We start from the raw sequence: 18,430 nt of genomic DNA on the forward strand, positions 1-18,430 counted from the left end.
ATCCGCACCAGATCTCTTTGGTTGAAAATCCTCATCAGACAATGGGGATGAAGGTAAAGCGCGGGACTCGGCCAACAGCCTCACCCCGTCATTAATAACTTCACCTGAGTTGTCCATTCCCTCTTTCACTCCTTTCATTAAATCGCGCGGAGATCAGGATAGCGCTGCCAAGGTGCGCCGCGGTGTCTACCTGGCTCAGGTGGGCGTAGCCGCGGTGCACAGGTAACAGGTGTATCGCGGAGGAGGGGCATGAACAGGTGTAGCCAGAGGTTTGCCCTGTGTCGTGTAGAGCGCGCCATCGGCGCGGGACGGGCGAAGCGGCGGCGTGCGTTAGTCGGCGGGACCCTCCATCTCCCCCACCACTCGCCCAGCCAAGGGGTCCGCCAACCCTGTCATATGCCAGACTCCTGGAGTACCCCTTCCGTATCCGAGAGTACACGCGGGCCGTGAGCCGCGAGCCGGGCCGGGTCAGTTGAGGGGGGGGGGGGCGCTACACATCGCCGCACGCACTCGCCGCGCAGCTGCTCAGCGACAGGTGCACGGTCGTACTACGGATCGGAGACAGAACGTGAAGGGGGGGGGGGTCTTATTCTGAGGGCTGTCGAAGTCGAAAGCCTCTTCAGCGCGGCCGCCCTTCGTCGCCTCCGCGGTGACGGTGGGTCCAGGGGCGGGCCGCGCACGGTGACGTCATCGGGACGGGCCCCGCTTGTCCGCGAGCGCCGCGAGCTTCGCGAGGCCGGCTCAAGCGCGCCTTCCGCGGCCGCGTGACCGTGACGCCGGCGGCGGCGGCGGCGGCGCGCGCGCGCGGGGGGTCCCAAGAGAGGAAACGTCTTCCTTTGGACACGTGGGTGACGTGGTGGGCCCGCGACAAGGCCGCGTACGTGCGCCCGGGATCGAGTGGCATGAGCGACTGGTGCTGGTGCTCTGCGCGGCCCATTATCAAGCCTTCGGGGGCGTGGCGGGGCGGGCGGGGCTCATCGCACAGCCTGGCGTGGCGGGCGCTGGCGGGCCCCGCTTGGACAGGACGGCCGGATCACGTGGTCCCGGCCGGGCCGGGCCGGGCAGGACAGGTGGGCACCGTGGGCACTGCATGTGCGTGCCGGAGCGGCCCGGGACCCGGAGCCACCTGACACCCCTGCAGCAGCAGCAGTAGCAGCGGGGCCTGCCCGGTGGGGAATGCGACCAGTGCAGAGAGCTGCGCGCGCTGCGGCTCCGAGCAGCTGCCGAAAGGGGTGACGCGATCAACACAAATAAAACGAGGAAGACGGTTTCGAAAAAGTTGACAACAAATTTCCTCGCAATAATGTAATTATTAAAAAATGGGGAATGTAAAAACACTTTACAAATACTGTATTATAATATCATTGGGTTGGACGGACACAGTTTACACATTCATGGCTGCTGGACAGAGCTCTTCCATGATTTATGGGACGTGCACAACACAAAATGCACACATAAACATGAATTTCTAGTTACTGTACAAAAGTACAAAATCACAAGCAGAAAATACCTAAACAGGTACCAGGAAAAAAAAGGGGAATGGTTATTAAAATAGGCGGTATACAATGGTATACTACAATGTCACAACTGGGTATGAACCAGAAAATTATAAAAAAGGCACATTATGCCTGAGACCTTATTCATTTGTAAGATTCAGAAATATGAACCTTTAGATTAATATATTACAACAATTGGTTTTTGAGATAAAAATCTGAGATACTTCAGCAGAACACAATTTGTGCAATGGCTTCGTTTCATCAATTATACATACCATACATTTTTTTTTTAAACTTACTCCAATATAATCTACTAACCTCCCTAAACACTATGAGATGAAGGCACTTTGTTTGAAAAATCCCTATTTCACATTTATAAGTATGACTTACCGATAAATTAAGGATGACACAGAAATATCAATCACAATCATACATATATAGATCCAGTTTAAATCTCCCAAAACTGACAGACACACTTCTTCAAAATATGTAAAACTGTACATACTATTACATGGTAGTATAGGTGCATAATGATTTTCAGTCATCTAAAAGATCGCTTTTCACTTACAAGATAATTTAAAGTCTTCTGTTAAAACCTTCAAAAAGCAAGTTCGTTTCTTTAAAAAAATGAAAATGGGTTAGTAAGTACTTGGCAAAAGGCCATAAAAGTATCTAGATGCCATGAAGTGGGCTTAAATCATAAATCACTGATCCCACAAAATCAATTATCTGTGGCATCTTCTGGACGGATGCAGTAATTAAGGTAATTTCTATTTCTCTACTTAATTTACATTTGCTGGTAACACTAAAATGATTACTAAAACTAAAGCAAACAGATTCCAAATGGACAGATTTAAAGTTCCAACGCCACTTCTAAGGACATCCTGGTCACCTGGAATGAAATTTATCCATGTCAGTACTTAGAAAAATACACACCAAATTTAATTAAAATATTCAGGAGTAGATAGATGAATTAGAATTTCAAAACTATACTCTTAACTTACCCATCTGGAATGTCAAAGCAGGAGAGGACATTCTTCCATCTCCTCCATTTGAGGTGGCAAGAACTCTCATGTGGTAACTTTTACCAGGTGATAAACTTGTTATATAAGCTTCTAGCTTATGGCCTACTGATATGAAAGTATCATTGGCAGTACTCATATCTCGATCTTTCTCCCAAACTCTCACCTTTAAAATAAACAAACAACCACAGTAATATTTTTCCTCTAGAATTAAATAAGGCAAGAAATGTCTGATAAGGATTAGAAAAACTGAATACTAACCTTATAACCAGAAACAGGTTCTTCATCTAGACTTGGTGCAACGTAACGCCACACCACACGAACGGTTGACGGGTTCACACCATAAATGTGAACCGAAGAAGGTGGTTTTTGAGGTGCCATCCTGAAAGTCCTCTCTATACCAAACAAAAATAAAGAAACAAAGTTTATGTAGTTAGATGTACTTACAGTCTGTAAAAATGATGTAAATTTATGAGAATTCAATTACACACCTTTCCACCGTTCACTCTCAGGTCCTTCTCCAGCTGCATTGAAAGCCATAACTTTCACAAAGTAAAAGGTGTCAGGTCTAAGACCAACAATCAAAGCCCATGGATTAGTACTGCGGCTGAGGTAGTATACAGAGTCCTCTTCCTTTTGTTCTGCTATCCAATACTTCAACTGCAAGAAAAAAGTAGTGCATTTATTACTGTAATTATTTAAAAAAAGTAAAAACTCTTTTTTGTAAGAACAGGAATCTTACCCTATAGCCAATTAATTTTCCACGAATCATTTCTCGAGTTTGATCTACAGGTTGCCAAGTAACATTGAGAGATGTAGAGTTGAAAGAACGGGCATAAACTTGTTGTGGAGCAGCCTGTGGCATGTCCTCAGCAGAGAAGATCGTTGTTATCTTTGACTCAGGACCAAAACCAATATCATTAACAGCCTGAACTTTCACATCATAACGAGTGTAAAAGTGTTCTGTTTGAATACGGAGAACAGCCATGCCAATGTTCCCCTGATCTTTCAGAGCAAGTGATTGAAATTCAGTATCATGTTCAGTTCTTCGCCAGAAAACTTTGTAGTATATTCCTGGACCGTTTTGATCTTGAGGAGGCAGGGGCTGGAAAATTTAAAATAGGTCACCACATGAAGAAATTAAATCAGGATCAATGACAGTGCATCTCATGAAGAAATTAGAACCTACAGTCCATGTGATAGTTAAGTCACCAATTTTTCCACCTCCGCCTCCAATCTTAGTAGGGAATTTATAGGGGCGGTCAGGAGGAGTTCTGTACTGGGGACTTGGAGTAGAGAAGACACCATAGCCCAATGCATTGGCAGCAGCCACTCTAAATTCGTAAGTGCAGCCAGGTGCAAGCATTCCCTCTAGTTCAAACTGCTTGCGTCCATTGTACCGATCAATTTCCTTGGCTCTTACATCTGGTGAGGTAGAAATTGAAATTTTGCGTTGGTTTTAAGAGGAAATTAAAGTTGTAAGATCCATCACAAACTTGATAAAAACAGAGGTAAATAAACTATTTGATGTAGATAAACCTACCTCTAGTGATGTTTAGCCAAGTGTCATTAAAGGTTGTTCGTGCAGAAATGATGTACACATAAATAGGCTGGCCATTGGGAGCACCATCTGTCCACTGAATAGTAGCAGATGTTTTCTTTATGTCTACAACCTGAACACCACCTAAAAGAACAAAACAAAACAAAAAAAAACAATAAGAATAAAGTGCTTCTTGAAGAAATGCATTTCTTTGATATCTGAATCTTTTAATTAATGACTTAAAGCACCAACCTGGAGTACCAGGTGGACCTTCCACAATGACACGAGTCCGTGTGACAATTCTCCCCACCACACTCTTCACAATGCATTCATAATCTCCAGCTTCTGCTAAAGATGCATTACGAATAGCCAAGAGGTTACCATCAACTTTCTAAAGGGCAAATATTTTAGATGTTAGTATTCATTTAGATCTATGTTTTTAAAAATAAAGTGTGTAAAAGTATTACAATTCGAATTTGCTGATTTCGTTCATCCCGAATACGAAGTCCATTATGAGTCCAAATGTATGCTACATCCAACATTTCGTCAGATGCTGCGTCACATGATAGAGCAATATCAGCTCCTTGAGTTGTGACAAACTGAGGTGGCATGGTGCGGATAAAACGTGGTCCCCCTGAAAATAAAACACAAAAGGTAATCAAATAATAACTTCTAAAAGACAAGCAAGTAAGATGACTGTTCATGAAGTGAGATTTCCTATGAATACTAACGTAAGACAATAAGACGTCCACTACTTGAATCCCTGCCATAAACATTTTCTGCTGTACATGTATACACTCCATCATCATCCCTTGACACTGGTTTAATAATCATATTACCATTTTCGAGAATAATTCGCCTTCCGCCACTTCCTGCACAGAACAGAATTAAAATAATAAATTTTCAGGAACTGTTAGAGAGTATGGTTGAAAGCACAGAAATTATATGAATACCTAGTACATTCCCATTCTTTCTCCAGACAAATCTTGGCCTTGGGGCAGCCTCAGGGTTGCAACGCATTGTCACATTTCCTCCCTCTGCAGCATATGTCTCAGCTTCCAAGGGTCGTTTTTTGAAGGAAGGGGGAAGCGCTAGACACAAAATTAAAAGATAAACATGAGCTTGGAAAAGCACAAGGGTAGAGGTATTTACACAGTCTTCAAATGCAGAAACATACACAACACTCTTAGCTGTGCAGAGGAGTAACGTGTCCGTAACTGATTTCGGGCACGACACTGATACATAGCTTGTTCACGATGAGGTTCCAAGCGTTCGATGGTTAACACATTGTCCTGGATATGGTAACGTCCCCAGTCTTCAGGTGATAAACGATTAACATCAAGTTCAATACCATTTCTGAGCCAAGAATATGTAACATCAGGAATTCCAAATGCTTCACAAGTCCATGTTAAGTTGCCTTGAAAATCCATGTGCTTGTCCATGAGCGGAACAGTGAAGTTGGGCATAGCTGTAGAAGAGTATTTTTTTAAATAAAAAATTGTATATCAAGTAGAGTTGTTTTTTACTTGAACAATTAGAAACAAGCTTAAAATTACAGGAAAATACTGGCTTACCTTGGATACTGATTATCACACTGTTTGTTATAGCTGCTCGATCATTGTTTGCACGGCATACATACTCTCCCTGATCTTCTACTTGTACACTGGGTATTATCAAAACTCTATTGTAATTGGTCATATAGGATCCTTTGGGCAAATTTCCATTAACTCTTGTCCAATTGTATGATGGCACTGGATACCCAAACGCAATACACTCAAGTCTGACCTCATGACCAGCAATAAGGGCTTCTGGGAAAGACTTTGGGAAGTTGTTGGGAAATTTCAATTGTTGGTAATTGGGATGTGGGCGTACAGTGAAATGGAAGAAAGGACCATTTCTGCCTGTATCAGAGACTTTGCTTTGCACATTACAACTGTAGTTGCCTTGGTCAATATTTTCAAGAGCAGAAAAGTACAAAGCGCCATCATAGGAAGAAAATACTCTTCTGTCTTCCTCTACAAAATTAGGAAAATAGTCACGAGCCCAATAATAGGTTACACCAGGGAAGTATTGAGGTGGGTCACAGTATATTGCTTTCCCCCAATTTTTGTCTCCATACTCTGGGGATCTTTTCAAATTGAATTCCCCAATAAAACCAAATGACAATTCAACACTTTCTGACACAATTGTGCCAAACTTGTTGGTTGCTTTGCAATGATAAGTGCCACGATCTTTAATCTGAAAATAAACATAGTACATGACATTTTTTTTTTTTTTTAAACATCAGGTTCACATTTTAATGATTTTAAATTGATGGAAAGAAGGAGGTTACTAACCTGATTAGGATTATATATGATAAGTGATCCACCACTAATAGTGTAACGAGAATCCTGCAGGGGATCAATTAGAGACTCACGAAGAACGTCATTTTGATAGTCCTCCTTGAACCATTCATAGGACGGAGTGGGGTAGCCACCAGCCAAACAGCTAAAACGTAGAAACTAAGAACTTTACATTTTGTTTCAAAGAACAAGGAAGATATATACAAATATCAAATACTGTACCTCAAAGTAACATCATTATTAGTCTTCCGTTTTGAGAGGTCAAACACAACATCCTTTGGTTGACGGATAAACATAGGTCCTCGTGGAACTAGGAGTGGGTCCTCAACGTCAATACCATATGTATAAGTACGATCATCTTCCAACAGAGATCGAAGAGCTCCAATAGGTGCTTCACAAACATACAAGAGAGGCTCCTGGCCACTCATTCGTTCAAATCCCCATCTCATCAATGAGGTTGAATAGCTAAAATGAAGGATGTGAGATGAAAAACAAATTTTTCAAGAAGAAAATACATTACCATTTAAAATGTAGAAAATACCTGTAAGTGAGAAAATCTCTTTGATAGGGAGGCTGATCAGGAGGGGCCTGAGGAAGGAAAGCTGCTTCTAAGTTTACAATATTTGTTCCATCCCCCTCATTTATCCAAAAGTTTGGCTGCTGTTGGAAACCACTAGTGTACCATTTCCTCCTCTGGGGATCTTGAATATTTAGTTGATTCAACATAAATCCATGCTCCTCCAGACTATTTATATTTACCAAGTCAGCTTGGTAATGGTATGCCTGCAAATCAAATTCATTTAAAGGATGCACAAAGTTACTTCAAAGTTTGTCTTCACTCTACACACCTGACAATTTCTTCTTGCTTCATGTCTTGGACGAATAGGAGACTTAATGAATCTGTAGCATGATCCTTGAAATTGAACCCAATGTTGAGGACACCTCCACTCCAGCAATTCTGGTCCAAACGTATCCAAGCCAGCAGGTCCGACAGGTCCAGGTCCGATGGGTCCAGGTCCAATAGGACCAGGACCTATTGGCACTGGACCAAGTGGTGCGCCAGGTCCAAGAGGAGGAAAGCTGTTTGGTGGTGGACCATTTGGAGGTATTTGACCTCTTACAACAGAGATGGCGAGGAACGCCCACACCAGCCTCTCCATTGTGGAAGACTCTGTAAGAATATGAGAGAACGAGTTGTAAAGAAATCTTATCTAGACTGTTTCCAAAAACTATAAGTCATAGTACAAATGGCAATATGAAATTCATTATTAATTTTTAGAAGCTAGAAAAACAACATTCAGAGCTCATTTTTAGACAGCCAATGATATTTAAATAATTTAAGTCCGGCCAATGATTTATAAAGCCACCGCAGTGGTGGCAAAACAAATCGTTGTTGTGGGAGTGGCACCTTTTTACAGGTTAGAAGTCTATAATGTCCCGACCGGTGCCAATTCCAGAAAATAGAAGGACGTTAACGGGCAACAACAGCTTAAAGTCAATAAAGTTGTAATGGAACATTGAAGAAGACTTCACTCTAAAATAGATATCAAAACAAACGCGTACTTACCACAACAACATTGAGTGAGTTTGTTTGTTGCCTTCCTTGCCTTTCGTTCGTGTACGCTGGAAAGAAATACATTCATATTCAGAGCCCGAAAATTGCTGAATGACGATTGCAGTTCGATGTGTAGCGTAATCCCGCTGCGGCCCTTTGCGGCGCCAAAATTGAAATGAAACAAGGGCGAAGGAAACACAATGAGGCGCCAAAATTGAAATGAAACAAGGGCGAAGGAAACACAAAAATTTATTTTGCGCTAAAATGGTACTTTGTTCTCTACATAGTCCCTGTTACACGTAGTGCCGGGGGGCTTAGACACCTAAAAATCCTCAAAATTTTTGTCAAGAGTTCTCAAAAAACATCATTAAACATGAAAAAAGTTAAGTGTTAAAAGAGACAGCAAGGTTCCTAATTTTGAATACTAGAATCATTTCCATGTTTGTAGCTGTTGCGTCTTCTGAGATTAAAATGTCCACTTATGAGCTGGGTTAGGTACTCAGAAGTACTCAGAGACCAGCGTTTCTGCTGTGAAATGGCACTACCATAATGTCTGAAGATGTTGTGTGTTCTGAGATGAAAGACCAGACATTTAAGATGTTATACTGCACTGAGAACAATACTTGTTCTGTCTTGCACCAAGTAGGTGAGGGTGTTTGTTGTGGGGGTGGGGGGTGGGTTGGTAAAGATCGAGTAACAAAAACAAAAACAGAACAAGAGTTTCTGAGTTTAATTGTATCAAAGCAATATTTAAATAAAAATAATTAATTTTGGTGTGTGGGCATTTTGTAGTTCTTTTTAAAGTCTGTTTGTGATGATGTAGCGTAGGGGAGGATAACGTAAAACATCGCTTTCTAAGTGGCACATAATTCCTTTTTATTACTTTATAAAAGCAGTGTGAAAGAGAATTGGCCTATAGACAAGACAAGGATTATTTTTTTAAAACATAAAACAAAGAAATAAAGGAAGTATAATAAGGAGGTTAATTTCTGGCGGGGTTGGAAAAGCAGTACTTTTGAGAAAAGCATAAACAAACCAAATTAAGTCTTTTCATGCAATTATGGAATACATTTTGATATGCCCCTTCAGCTTAACTTAAAGTGAACATTCTTGGTCAGTCTACTTGCAACTGACTAACAGAACTGATGATATTTGTAAGAATTGTAATAGTCGACAGATCTTTAACAATAGGTATGCAAAATTTTGCCAAATGAGATGCAAAGAAAAAGCTAGAAAGCTTACAACTGATTATTACAATACAGTTAGGGCTTGACTGATTTGTGTTTCATTAAGTTCAATAACAATATTACACATATTTTTAAAATATTTGTTAGACTGCAATTGAGTTCAATAAAGCTAAAAATTTAAGGATAAATGTTGTTTCAGAAAATATAGGTGCAACATACAGAATACTGGCACTGCTCAGACAGCATGCAGTTAAGTGGAACCTATGATCCTAATGCCTGCCAGTCAACAGAACTTAAAACTACTCAAAGCCAAAAGAGCCATAATATGTATTGAAGTTATTGTTTAAATTTTGAAGTCTCAAATTGAAACAGTTAAAATTTCATGAGATGTGAAAGAGTAAGATCACAAATTTTTAACAATTTATGTTAAAGAAAACTGTGTATTTCTGCAAAAGCTTAATGACTTAAAATAGTTACATTTACTAAGTGGAGGAAAGAAGAACAAACTTAGCCTCTTGGCACTTCATTGTCTTAGAAGGGGGAAAGAAACAGAAGAAATAAATAATATCAATACATTTGGTTGATAAACATATACAAGAAAACTGACTGTTCAATTTCAAGGATAATGTGAGGGAGGACATGTGTTTTCGTTTGTGTTTATCTTCCAGAAATCATAATCAACTACAAGGACAGCAGTCTCAACAAACAACGACAGTTAGATGTTCACTGCAAAGTATTGATGATGATGACAATATTCAAACCAAATACATATAGCTAGTGATTATAACTTTGTTGATTTTGGCCATGGCACACTGCAGTAAAAATACATGTTTCATGAATACTGCTGAGTATTACAGAAATTATTGTAAAACACTATCATAGCACAAAGAAATGGACAAGGTAGATAAGAAGTAGGTATTCAAACCGTCAGGCCTGAATGAAAGGCCACACCATAATAAGTAGTGCGTAGAATAAGAACCAAAATAGCCTTTGCTTTTTTTTAATATCTTGCTTTCCTTAACTTTGTACATCAACTTGATAATAGGCCGTTTTGAATATTTGAGATGTACAGTTTCATAGTGGTAGAGAAATATGTACAAGATTCACATAAGTATGTATAGCACATTCTAATTGTGTTAAAGGTAACATTGCAAAATACAATCGTAACATTCCACTCTAAAATCAATATTGCCAAGTTCATGTAGGAATATACATTTGTAAAACAGCTAACAGTAATAACAATAATTACAAACAGGACAAAGACCTCTTACAACAATAAATTAATAATAATAAATAAATAACAAAACACAGGAAGCAAACATCAATGTAATCAATTCCTGGGATACCAAAGGCACTTAACAGATAGGAATGTTCATTCATCGGGATTTGATCCTCCCTCTTCTTTGGATATCCCAAAAACTTTTCGTTTCAAAGTCATATAGTGTTCAATGAAAATGTTCCATTAAAAAACTCTTGACAAGAGATTTGGTTTAGAAGTCACTGCAAAAGTAAGTACATATAAGAATGCAGCTTCAACCAGTGGAATGGTTCATTCCCAATTGAAACTTAAAATAAGATGAGTATCTAGATGATCAGCAGTGGGCTATAGAAGGCCAAATTTATCACCAAATCTCAAAGAATGTTAGAGAAGACAAAGCTAGATACCTAGCATGACAAACATTTTTGAGGATATGCTCTCCTTAATACACATGGTGCAGTCAAAACAAGAAACTGCAGCCAAAACAAGGGTTCTGGTTATTGACAACAATACGTTTCAATCTTAACTAAAAACAAAGTCAACAACAAATTTCACTAAGAACTATAAACCATAGGCAAACATTGCAGAACGCACTTTATAAGACAATATTTGGCTGAAACAATTGTCATGGCGATATGTCATAAAAAAGTGTCAGAAAAAAAGGGGGGATGAAATTAAAAAGAAACTTTTCAAGAACGATAGATAAAAATGATTTGTAGCAGAGAAGGAAGATAGAAAACAACAATTCAAGTAAAGAACAGGTAAAGAAAGAACATTGGCAGTTTCCAGTGCAAACAGATAATCTTTTTCCATCTAAAAGTAGTAAGTTCATTAATATCGCAGCTCATACAGGGAAGATAGTGCTTAACATACAAATGTGAGGGAAAGTTATATGGAAATCACAATTGTGTTTGGTCTATAATTGAGAAAAAATAAGAGTACACAGAAAAAAGAGAGATAGAAGAATCACATTTTTTACATTTTTTACCCACTCTTCATACATCACATCATACTTCCACACTTCATTACTTCTTCATTCACTCATCAACTCATTTGGCTCAAGAAGAAAGGCACCATACATATTTAGTAAAGAGGGATTATGGCATGTCCCTATTTGTGAAAGCAGTACTTAAAGAAAGAATCCAGAATAAATTGAATGATGGCCAGTTTCTTTTTAAACAACAAAATGCTGTTCAAGCAGTTTTCATACCCACTATGAATTTTACACTCCTCCAAATGTTTTCAAGTTAACCACAATGCAAAGTAAACTGAACTGTTTTTGTGGTTTTATTTTTTACCTACCACTGGTGACAATTTGGATAGCAACCCGACTTTAAAGGTCTGAGGAAGTTAGAACCAGCATTGTCAAAATCCTAACATTATCACTGACGTGAAGTGAATAAATTACACAACTACAGCATCAATGTGCAATCATCAACATGAAGTCACCTGAAAGTGCACTCAAAGTGCATCTTTGTCAAGTGCTAAGAAAACACAGCGCAAAAGATGAGCTCAGGTTACTGGCCCGGAACACATTAATGTTTTATGAAACAGACATTTAAGTGATTCACTTTCCAAATATAATGCCATAGGATTCATTTCAGTTTTCTACATCACTTACTTCTAATGTTATTGAATGACCAGTTTTGAGAGAGATTGTTCATAAATTGGACTACAACTATGAAAATAATTGTAAAGAAAGAAGTACAAAGCTATTCCACCTTATGATTTGTCTCATGCATGTAACTAGAGTTTAAAACGAAAAATAGGAGTACTACATAATTGATCAGAAGACTCAAATATGACAGTGTCTCCACAGATAAGTAATGGGCTAAAAATTTCTAGTAAAGATATTCAGGACGATGTCTATGCTTTTACATTTGGGTGCAAGAAAAAGGTCCCAGTTTCCTTAAACATTTGAAGGACAAAATCAAAGCAATCATTACTGGCACTTAAAAAATGAAAACAGAAAAAAGTTATCAGACACTTTTGTAATTGTATTGAGTATTGGAGCAAATGATGATGTACATCACACAATATTGTTGTGTTCAAAACAGTGGCTTGTAGGCAGCTGATAAAACCTTTCAAAATTTAATCATATGTACCTTCTAGATTGCTGCGCACTCACATATACAATAACCATGCAAAACTATTTGAGATCATAATGCTCCTGCTTCTAGTGAGCTTTGGCATCTACTGAACTTCCTGAAAAAATATTCATTGCGTTTACCAATTAAAACTAAGCAATGGGAAAAATGACAGATAAGGAAAGATTGGTGAATGTTTTGATTCAACCAATTACAGACATTTTTTCTTCAAATAGCTCATATTAGTGTAACTATTAAATGGTTCAATTAATTAATTCATAAACGGCTGAGAGAGATTCAAAGCTGAAAGTACACATTAAAGTATAGATAAAAGATACACCAGCACTGACAAATTTTGTTTGGGAATGCAAAAACTCCAGAAACAATTTTTACATCACCTTCTATTTCTACCCTAACAGTAGGTTAGAATCTAAGCTTTCAAGGAAGTAGCCCTTAAATATATCAATGATGAGCCATCTTAGTTAAATGTCTTTCTCAGCTTTGCTTCTACAGGCCTCAGACATTTATACAAAGATTACGAGCAATACAACTAAATAATCCAAATGCATTATTATGCTTTCCTCTTTTTTAAACCATGATACTTGGAATAAAATGCATTACACTAATCAAAGCCATAGGAATGATTAATTTCTTTGAGTACAAAAACCCTGGAAAAATTAAGAAATGTATAGAGTAAGGGAATTCAGAGGATTATAACAGGTCTTTAGATAATATTTTAAACAGGTACAAACTACAGAGGCCATTTATCCAAGAAATAGGACTATGCTCTACATCAGTCATGGCAAGTCCTCTTCTTCATACCCTTCTTCCATCAAAAACACATAAAGTTTGCATGTTTGAAAGTACATTATACCCTCTGTTATGAATAGAACATTCTGCAATCTGATGTAGTGATGGGACGCCAGACAAACTTCAAAGCTTCATTTACACCTCTCTTATGATTATGGAAGCAGGAAAAAATTCTTCACATTCCTTAGGGTGTAAGGAAAGGTTCACTTCATACATGCTGTACAAATTCAGGATTGAGGAATGAGAAGCCCATGAACTCTGTCTGATCCAAATTCATCATGAAGAGTTTGTCTGTTGGTGTCAAATCCGTCTTTTCAGATGTGAACTGCTTGTCAAAATTACTCACATCTTTGCGATGTTTCTAGAGGCAAAGAAAAATAGATATTAAAAAAGACACAGTTTTTATCATACACTAAAATAATATTTAAAAAATATATACGTACAATTTTGGGTTTGAAAGGAGGTTGAACTTCTCTATTTTCAATCTTTTCCCAATCTATACGCCTGAAGAAGGTGTGGCCACGTACATCTTCTTCCCCTCGAGGTCCACATCCCAGCCTTTTGGTTGGATTTTTAGTCAAAAACTAGAAAATGAAAAACAAGAACAAAAATGTATATTGTTTGGATGGATTTAAGATTGAAAGAAAGTAGCACAGATTCCTCCTCACCCCTTTGCACACATCCTTTGCCTCTTTTGACAAGCCCTTTGGGTAGTTAACATTATGGTCCGTAATGGAAGCAAACAATTCTTCTTCATCTTCCCCATCAAATGGTGGCTGGCCAACCAACATTTCATACAGTAAAACACCATAAGCCCACCAATCCACAGACTTTCCATAGGGTTGGTAAAGAATAATCTATAATTACGAAAAGCAAATGAAGTATTATTGGTAACAAGCAAAATGTAGGGTAATCACGTGAGAGTTTGACTTCAGAATGTACCTCAGGAGCAATGTAATCAGGAGTACCACAAAAAGTCTTGGTAGTCTTGTCCCCACTAATACCTTCTTTACACATGCCAAAATCTGCAATTTTAATATGTCCATCCTGATCTAACAGAACATTATCCAACTTAAGATCTCTGTACACAATTCCTCGACAATGTAAGTAAAATAGACCAATTGCAATTTCAGCTGCATAAAATCTGAAACATTAGGAACATGGTAAGGATAACATACTTCAAGACTAGATAGATAAAACTATGAGGCAGATAAATTAGAGTCCTAATATTTATGCACAGTAACAAAAACTTACACTGCAACTGGTTCCTTAAACTTGCCACATTGCTGAATTTGGAACATGAGGTCACCACCATTGACATACTCCATTACAAAATAAAGACGATCCTGGCAAAGAAAATGCATAGGAGTATTGCCTTCGTTTCTGTTGTTGCAAACCGAAATAGCACTACACAACTCTGTCAAGATGATGAGGATAAGTCACACACTTACCATAGTTTGGAAACAAGAATGGAGTTGAACTAAAAATGGTGGCTTGCTACTTAGTGCAAGAACTCTTTTTTCTACCATTGTGCACTCTACATCATCATCTTGAATAATTATATCTTTTTTCAAAATTTTGATGGCATAGAGCTCATCTGTACCTTTCCTTTCAGCAAGCATTACCTATGGATAAAACATTTTTAGAAGAGAGTACATGAAGTACAATAAACTCCAGAGGTCACAAAGATATTACCTTCCCAAAACTGCCTTTCCCAAGGACCATAAGGAAATTGAAATCCGTAGCTCTGATGACATCCTTTTTCCCCATATTGTGCGGCACTTCTTTATCTGATGTTACGGGTGGCTTTTTACTTAGAGATGTTTTCTGTGATTTATAAAACATGGTGTTGGGTTAGATTAGTTAATAGGAAATTCAATTTCTTCCAAGTACATCATGAGTTGAACACTAGCGCTCTAGAGCTAGATACTGTATTATAAGTAAGGATAAATACCGATCTATTTCTAAACCAAAACTATATTTTGTTCATAGACTGAATAGCATATTAATAGCACAATAGGACAGCTACCCTTTTGCCCTTTCCTGGTATGTGTTTCTAAATTATTTCAAACTTACAACTGGAATTTCTGGTGGTATATTAAAATAAGAGAAGGAATCAAAATTTCTGTAGTAACCACAACAGTTTTTTCTTTTTTATTTGGTACCATTTGAATGTTTAAGCAGCATTGGGTGAGAAATTCACGGAACAGCAGCATGCATATGCAGAACAACAGAACAGGGCGCAGACATTGCTATGAGGCAAATTATCATTTTCAGAAAAGAACAGAACAGAAAGAAAAGGAAAAAGAAAGAAGGGAAGGACTATCAAAAGATTTATGTGGGAGATTACAATCTCCCAGTGTTTGTTTTTAAAAATCTTCTTCTAGCTAAGAAAGTCTTGAAGTTGCCACAAACTTGCGGAAAGTATGTGACCCATGTGTACAAAGCAATATATCAAGAATAATATTGTCATTTCTACCTCAAAGAGTTCAGGCTACGTAATCTACACTAAGATAACCTAGTGTGCTAGTTGTATTATTACAGTAACTCACTACATAATTTTACACATGATTTCTAGCACAAATTATTATTACAGTTACTGTTATTGAGTAACATAAATAAGGGAGTGTTAGTTTAAATAGCTGAAAGAACATTTTCTTCCATATCTAGTAATTTAACAACACTATACCATGCACCCTAAATCTGCATATATGCTCAGTAATTATTGATAAATATGCCAAGCAGATTGTTTGTAATGTTTGGTATAGAAGTAAAAGTATTAGATGCCCACCGATGACTGTCGAAGTTGGCTGCTCTTGCTAATTATGGTGGCTCCCTGCAATATCCAGGATGGTTGAGTGCAGAAAGCATTGTAGTGTACAGTGGGATTCAATAAACATAGGGAAATATGATTTTAAGATCAGAAGATATTTAGAATTGGTTTTGATATGAGTAAGAGCACAATTTAAAGCAAAGGTTTGGAGTAAAATATATACAAATTGAGAAAAGATAGGTAATTTAGTTTAGAAAATTTTAGAGAGGGAAAAAAAGAGTAGAAGAGGGATGGAAAACAGGTCTGCGCCCAAAGTTAGCAAAGATGAAGAGAGGCTAGTTGCACAGAAAGAAAGAAGACAGAAGGTACAAAGAAAGATGATAGTTAAAAAAAAGGAAGAAAGATTACACACAAAATGAACATACAAGAAGGGAGATAAGCACTGTAAACACACTTTATCATTTTATCGTGTCCAAAATATAAATCATAAAAAACAAACAAAATAAACCCATGGTCTCATGGACTAAAACAAAACACACACAAAAAAATAAATTAAAAAAATGGAAAATCAGATAAATCTTTTTGAATGGAAAACAAAATAGTTTTGTAACTGAGAACTTTACCCATTTGTCATCTATGCAAAAAAAGCCACACAAAAAAACACAGACACACACACACACACACACTCACACTCACTCACAGACTCACTCACATACACACAGAAATAGAGGATGAGGACACAAAAATCAAATATCTACTCAACAAAATTTGTAATATTTATACTAATAATCTAGTAATTGTCTTAAATGTCCTTCACAAATGCATTCGACTATACAAAAAAATGTAGCAATAAGCTGTGTACTTTCACCAAAGTAAGTCCACTTTGGCAAACATATTCATAGCACATGATCCAAAATATATGGATTTGACTGTACTACTAAAAAGCGAAAAAAAATAAAAAATGGTTAAAATACCCAACTTGTGGGATCAAAATTACAAAACTGGGATGGTGAAAAACAAAAACTGCTGAGACTGTATAGAGCTAGAACAGCAAACCAAAGCTGTCTGGATGCTTTTTTTTTCCTTTTTAAAGAGTATTGATCGATGGCTGACACACAGTGCAGTATTAAAATTAAACTGACCCGCATTTGCGACTTGAGCTGCGCTAAGTCGGCTCCTTCCTCAGGCACCGGTACGTTGTAAAATTCTCCTTCTTCTTCTGTTAGAAGCTTGAACCAGCCCTCCACAGGTGCTTTGAGCAGCTCAGATATACCAAACGAGAGGGAACCCATAAAGTCGTTGCGAGATGTTCTGTCCCAATCCCACACCTCAATAAGCAGCCTTCTGTCCTTATCTTCCTGCTTCAGATCACTGATGACAAAACAACATTAAACTCACGCCCATAATTGTTTTAAAGAGTGGACCGTGCGTAAGGGCCACGACAAACCAGTGAGCGAGTTTGCGACTAGCCCCACCCGTCAGACGCCATGGCCCCTAGGGTATACGCAAGTCCGCAACACTATTGTGTCGTAGCCCTGACACACAGTATAAATGAAACGGTCGTAAATAAAAACTTACAAGGTGATTGTTTCATTCCACACAGGATTCAGAGATGATCGAATTGTTTTCGTTTTCTTCTTAACATTGTCTGTGTCTGGGATCAGTTTGAGCTTCACATACGGATCTGACAGACCATTAGGATCCATAGGAATTAAATTCTTTCCCTGACGCACTGAAACAAAAATCAGAAGTTTGCTGATAAACAAAAACCATACCAATTGGAGGCAGAAAATCCTACAAAGAGGAAGGAGGTGGGCAACCCACCCCATAGCAGAACAGAGACGTTAAACAGGCTATGCTAGAGAACTCTTACCTTCAATGGTGAGCTTGCTGCCATGAGTATGGATCTTCAGCTCCATGCGCCCTCTTCGTTCTGTGTGGTCGCATCCGCACAGGTTTGGCACGCTCTCCTCGCAACGCTTGTGAACGTTCATGTCACAGACTGGAACATACGCGCAATAGGTCATTCTCATTAATCCATTCAAAGTAGGTCAAATATTTGTCTGATAAACATGGTGGTTAAAACAATATCAATGGAAAAAATTGCTTAAAGTGACGCAGAAAGCAAAGGTCTACACTGACGATTTTTAAAAATTGTGTGCGTGGATTCAGAGTTACTAAACGCAAGCGTGATTTTCAAGCCCCATAAGCTTTGCGCAGCCCAGAAGGGACTGACTTTTGTGACGCTGAGCGTGTTAACCGTGTTAATCGCACTCACGTTTGGGGAACTCTGAATCATCCTTGATAAAGAAAACAAAGCCAACTAAGCCCGATGAAGCAAACTACGTTACTACAATAAT

General features: G+C 38.4%; 2 protein-coding genes across 6 annotated transcripts in view; both read right to left on the reverse strand.

Annotated features, from left to right (window-relative positions):
- Positions 1-1,290: 1,290 nt before the first annotated feature.
- On the reverse strand, positions 1,291-8,121 carry LOC113204682 (contactin). The gene is made up of 18 exons (XM_026419945.2): positions 7,968-8,121; positions 7,249-7,571; positions 6,942-7,183; positions 6,623-6,865; positions 6,395-6,545; positions 5,633-6,296; positions 5,236-5,526; positions 5,012-5,149; positions 4,790-4,930; positions 4,526-4,692; positions 4,311-4,449; positions 4,062-4,202; positions 3,708-3,943; positions 3,261-3,623; positions 3,010-3,178; positions 2,780-2,913; positions 2,501-2,684; positions 1,291-2,388 (listed from the first exon to the last, which is right to left on the reverse strand). Exons 1-18 carry the CDS (start codon positions 8,041-8,043, stop codon positions 2,279-2,281), a joined length of 3,912 nt encoding a protein of 1,303 aa, XP_026275730.2. The 5' UTR covers positions 8,044-8,121; the 3' UTR covers positions 1,291-2,278.
- A 685-nt stretch (positions 8,122-8,806) lies between these two features.
- Positions 8,807-18,430, reverse strand: part of LOC113204686 (protein kinase C, brain isozyme) — a 75,637-nt gene continuing 66,013 nt past the window's right edge. For 3 of the 5 annotated variants that reach the window (XM_026419950.2, XM_026419949.2, XM_052270265.1), the window contains 11 exons: positions 17,944-18,072; positions 17,649-17,802; positions 17,213-17,441; positions 16,089-16,133; positions 14,993-15,124; positions 14,749-14,922; positions 14,552-14,643; positions 14,240-14,441; positions 13,966-14,154; positions 13,741-13,881; positions 8,807-13,658 (listed from right to left, as the gene is read on the reverse strand). In XM_026419950.2, the coding sequence (XP_026275735.1) occupies positions 13,506-13,658; positions 13,741-13,881; positions 13,966-14,154; positions 14,240-14,441; positions 14,552-14,643; positions 14,749-14,922; positions 14,993-15,124; positions 16,089-16,133; positions 17,213-17,441; positions 17,649-17,802; positions 17,944-18,072 (1,640 nt within the window). In that variant the 3' untranslated portion in view covers positions 8,807-13,505. The remainder of the gene's footprint in view (positions 13,659-13,740; positions 13,882-13,965; positions 14,155-14,239; positions 14,442-14,551; positions 14,644-14,748; positions 14,923-14,992; positions 15,125-16,088; positions 16,134-17,212; positions 17,442-17,648; positions 17,803-17,943; positions 18,073-18,430) is intronic. The other 2 variants (XM_026419952.2, XM_026419951.2) reach the window with 1 other exon arrangement.

This window comes from Frankliniella occidentalis, unplaced genomic scaffold (assembly GCF_000697945.3).
Source record: "Frankliniella occidentalis isolate FOCC.00 unplaced genomic scaffold, Focc_3.1 Scaffold115, whole genome shotgun sequence".
NCBI lineage: Eukaryota > Metazoa > Arthropoda > Insecta > Thysanoptera > Thripidae > Frankliniella > Frankliniella occidentalis.

Excerpts from the sequence above, each read along its gene's own strand:
- LOC113204682 (XM_026419945.2), bottom strand. The coding sequence starts at position 8,043 with ATGAATGTATTTCTTTCCAGCGTACACGAACGAAAGGCAAGGAAGGCA. Across the intron at positions 4,931-5,011 it reads AAAGAATGGGAATGTACTAG|GAAGTGGCGGAAGGCGAATT; the intron begins GTATTCATATAA and ends TGTTCTGTGCAG. Across the intron at positions 4,450-4,525 it reads GAAATCAGCAAATTCGAATT|AAAGTTGATGGTAACCTCTT; the intron begins GTAATACTTTTA and ends TTTGCCCTTTAG.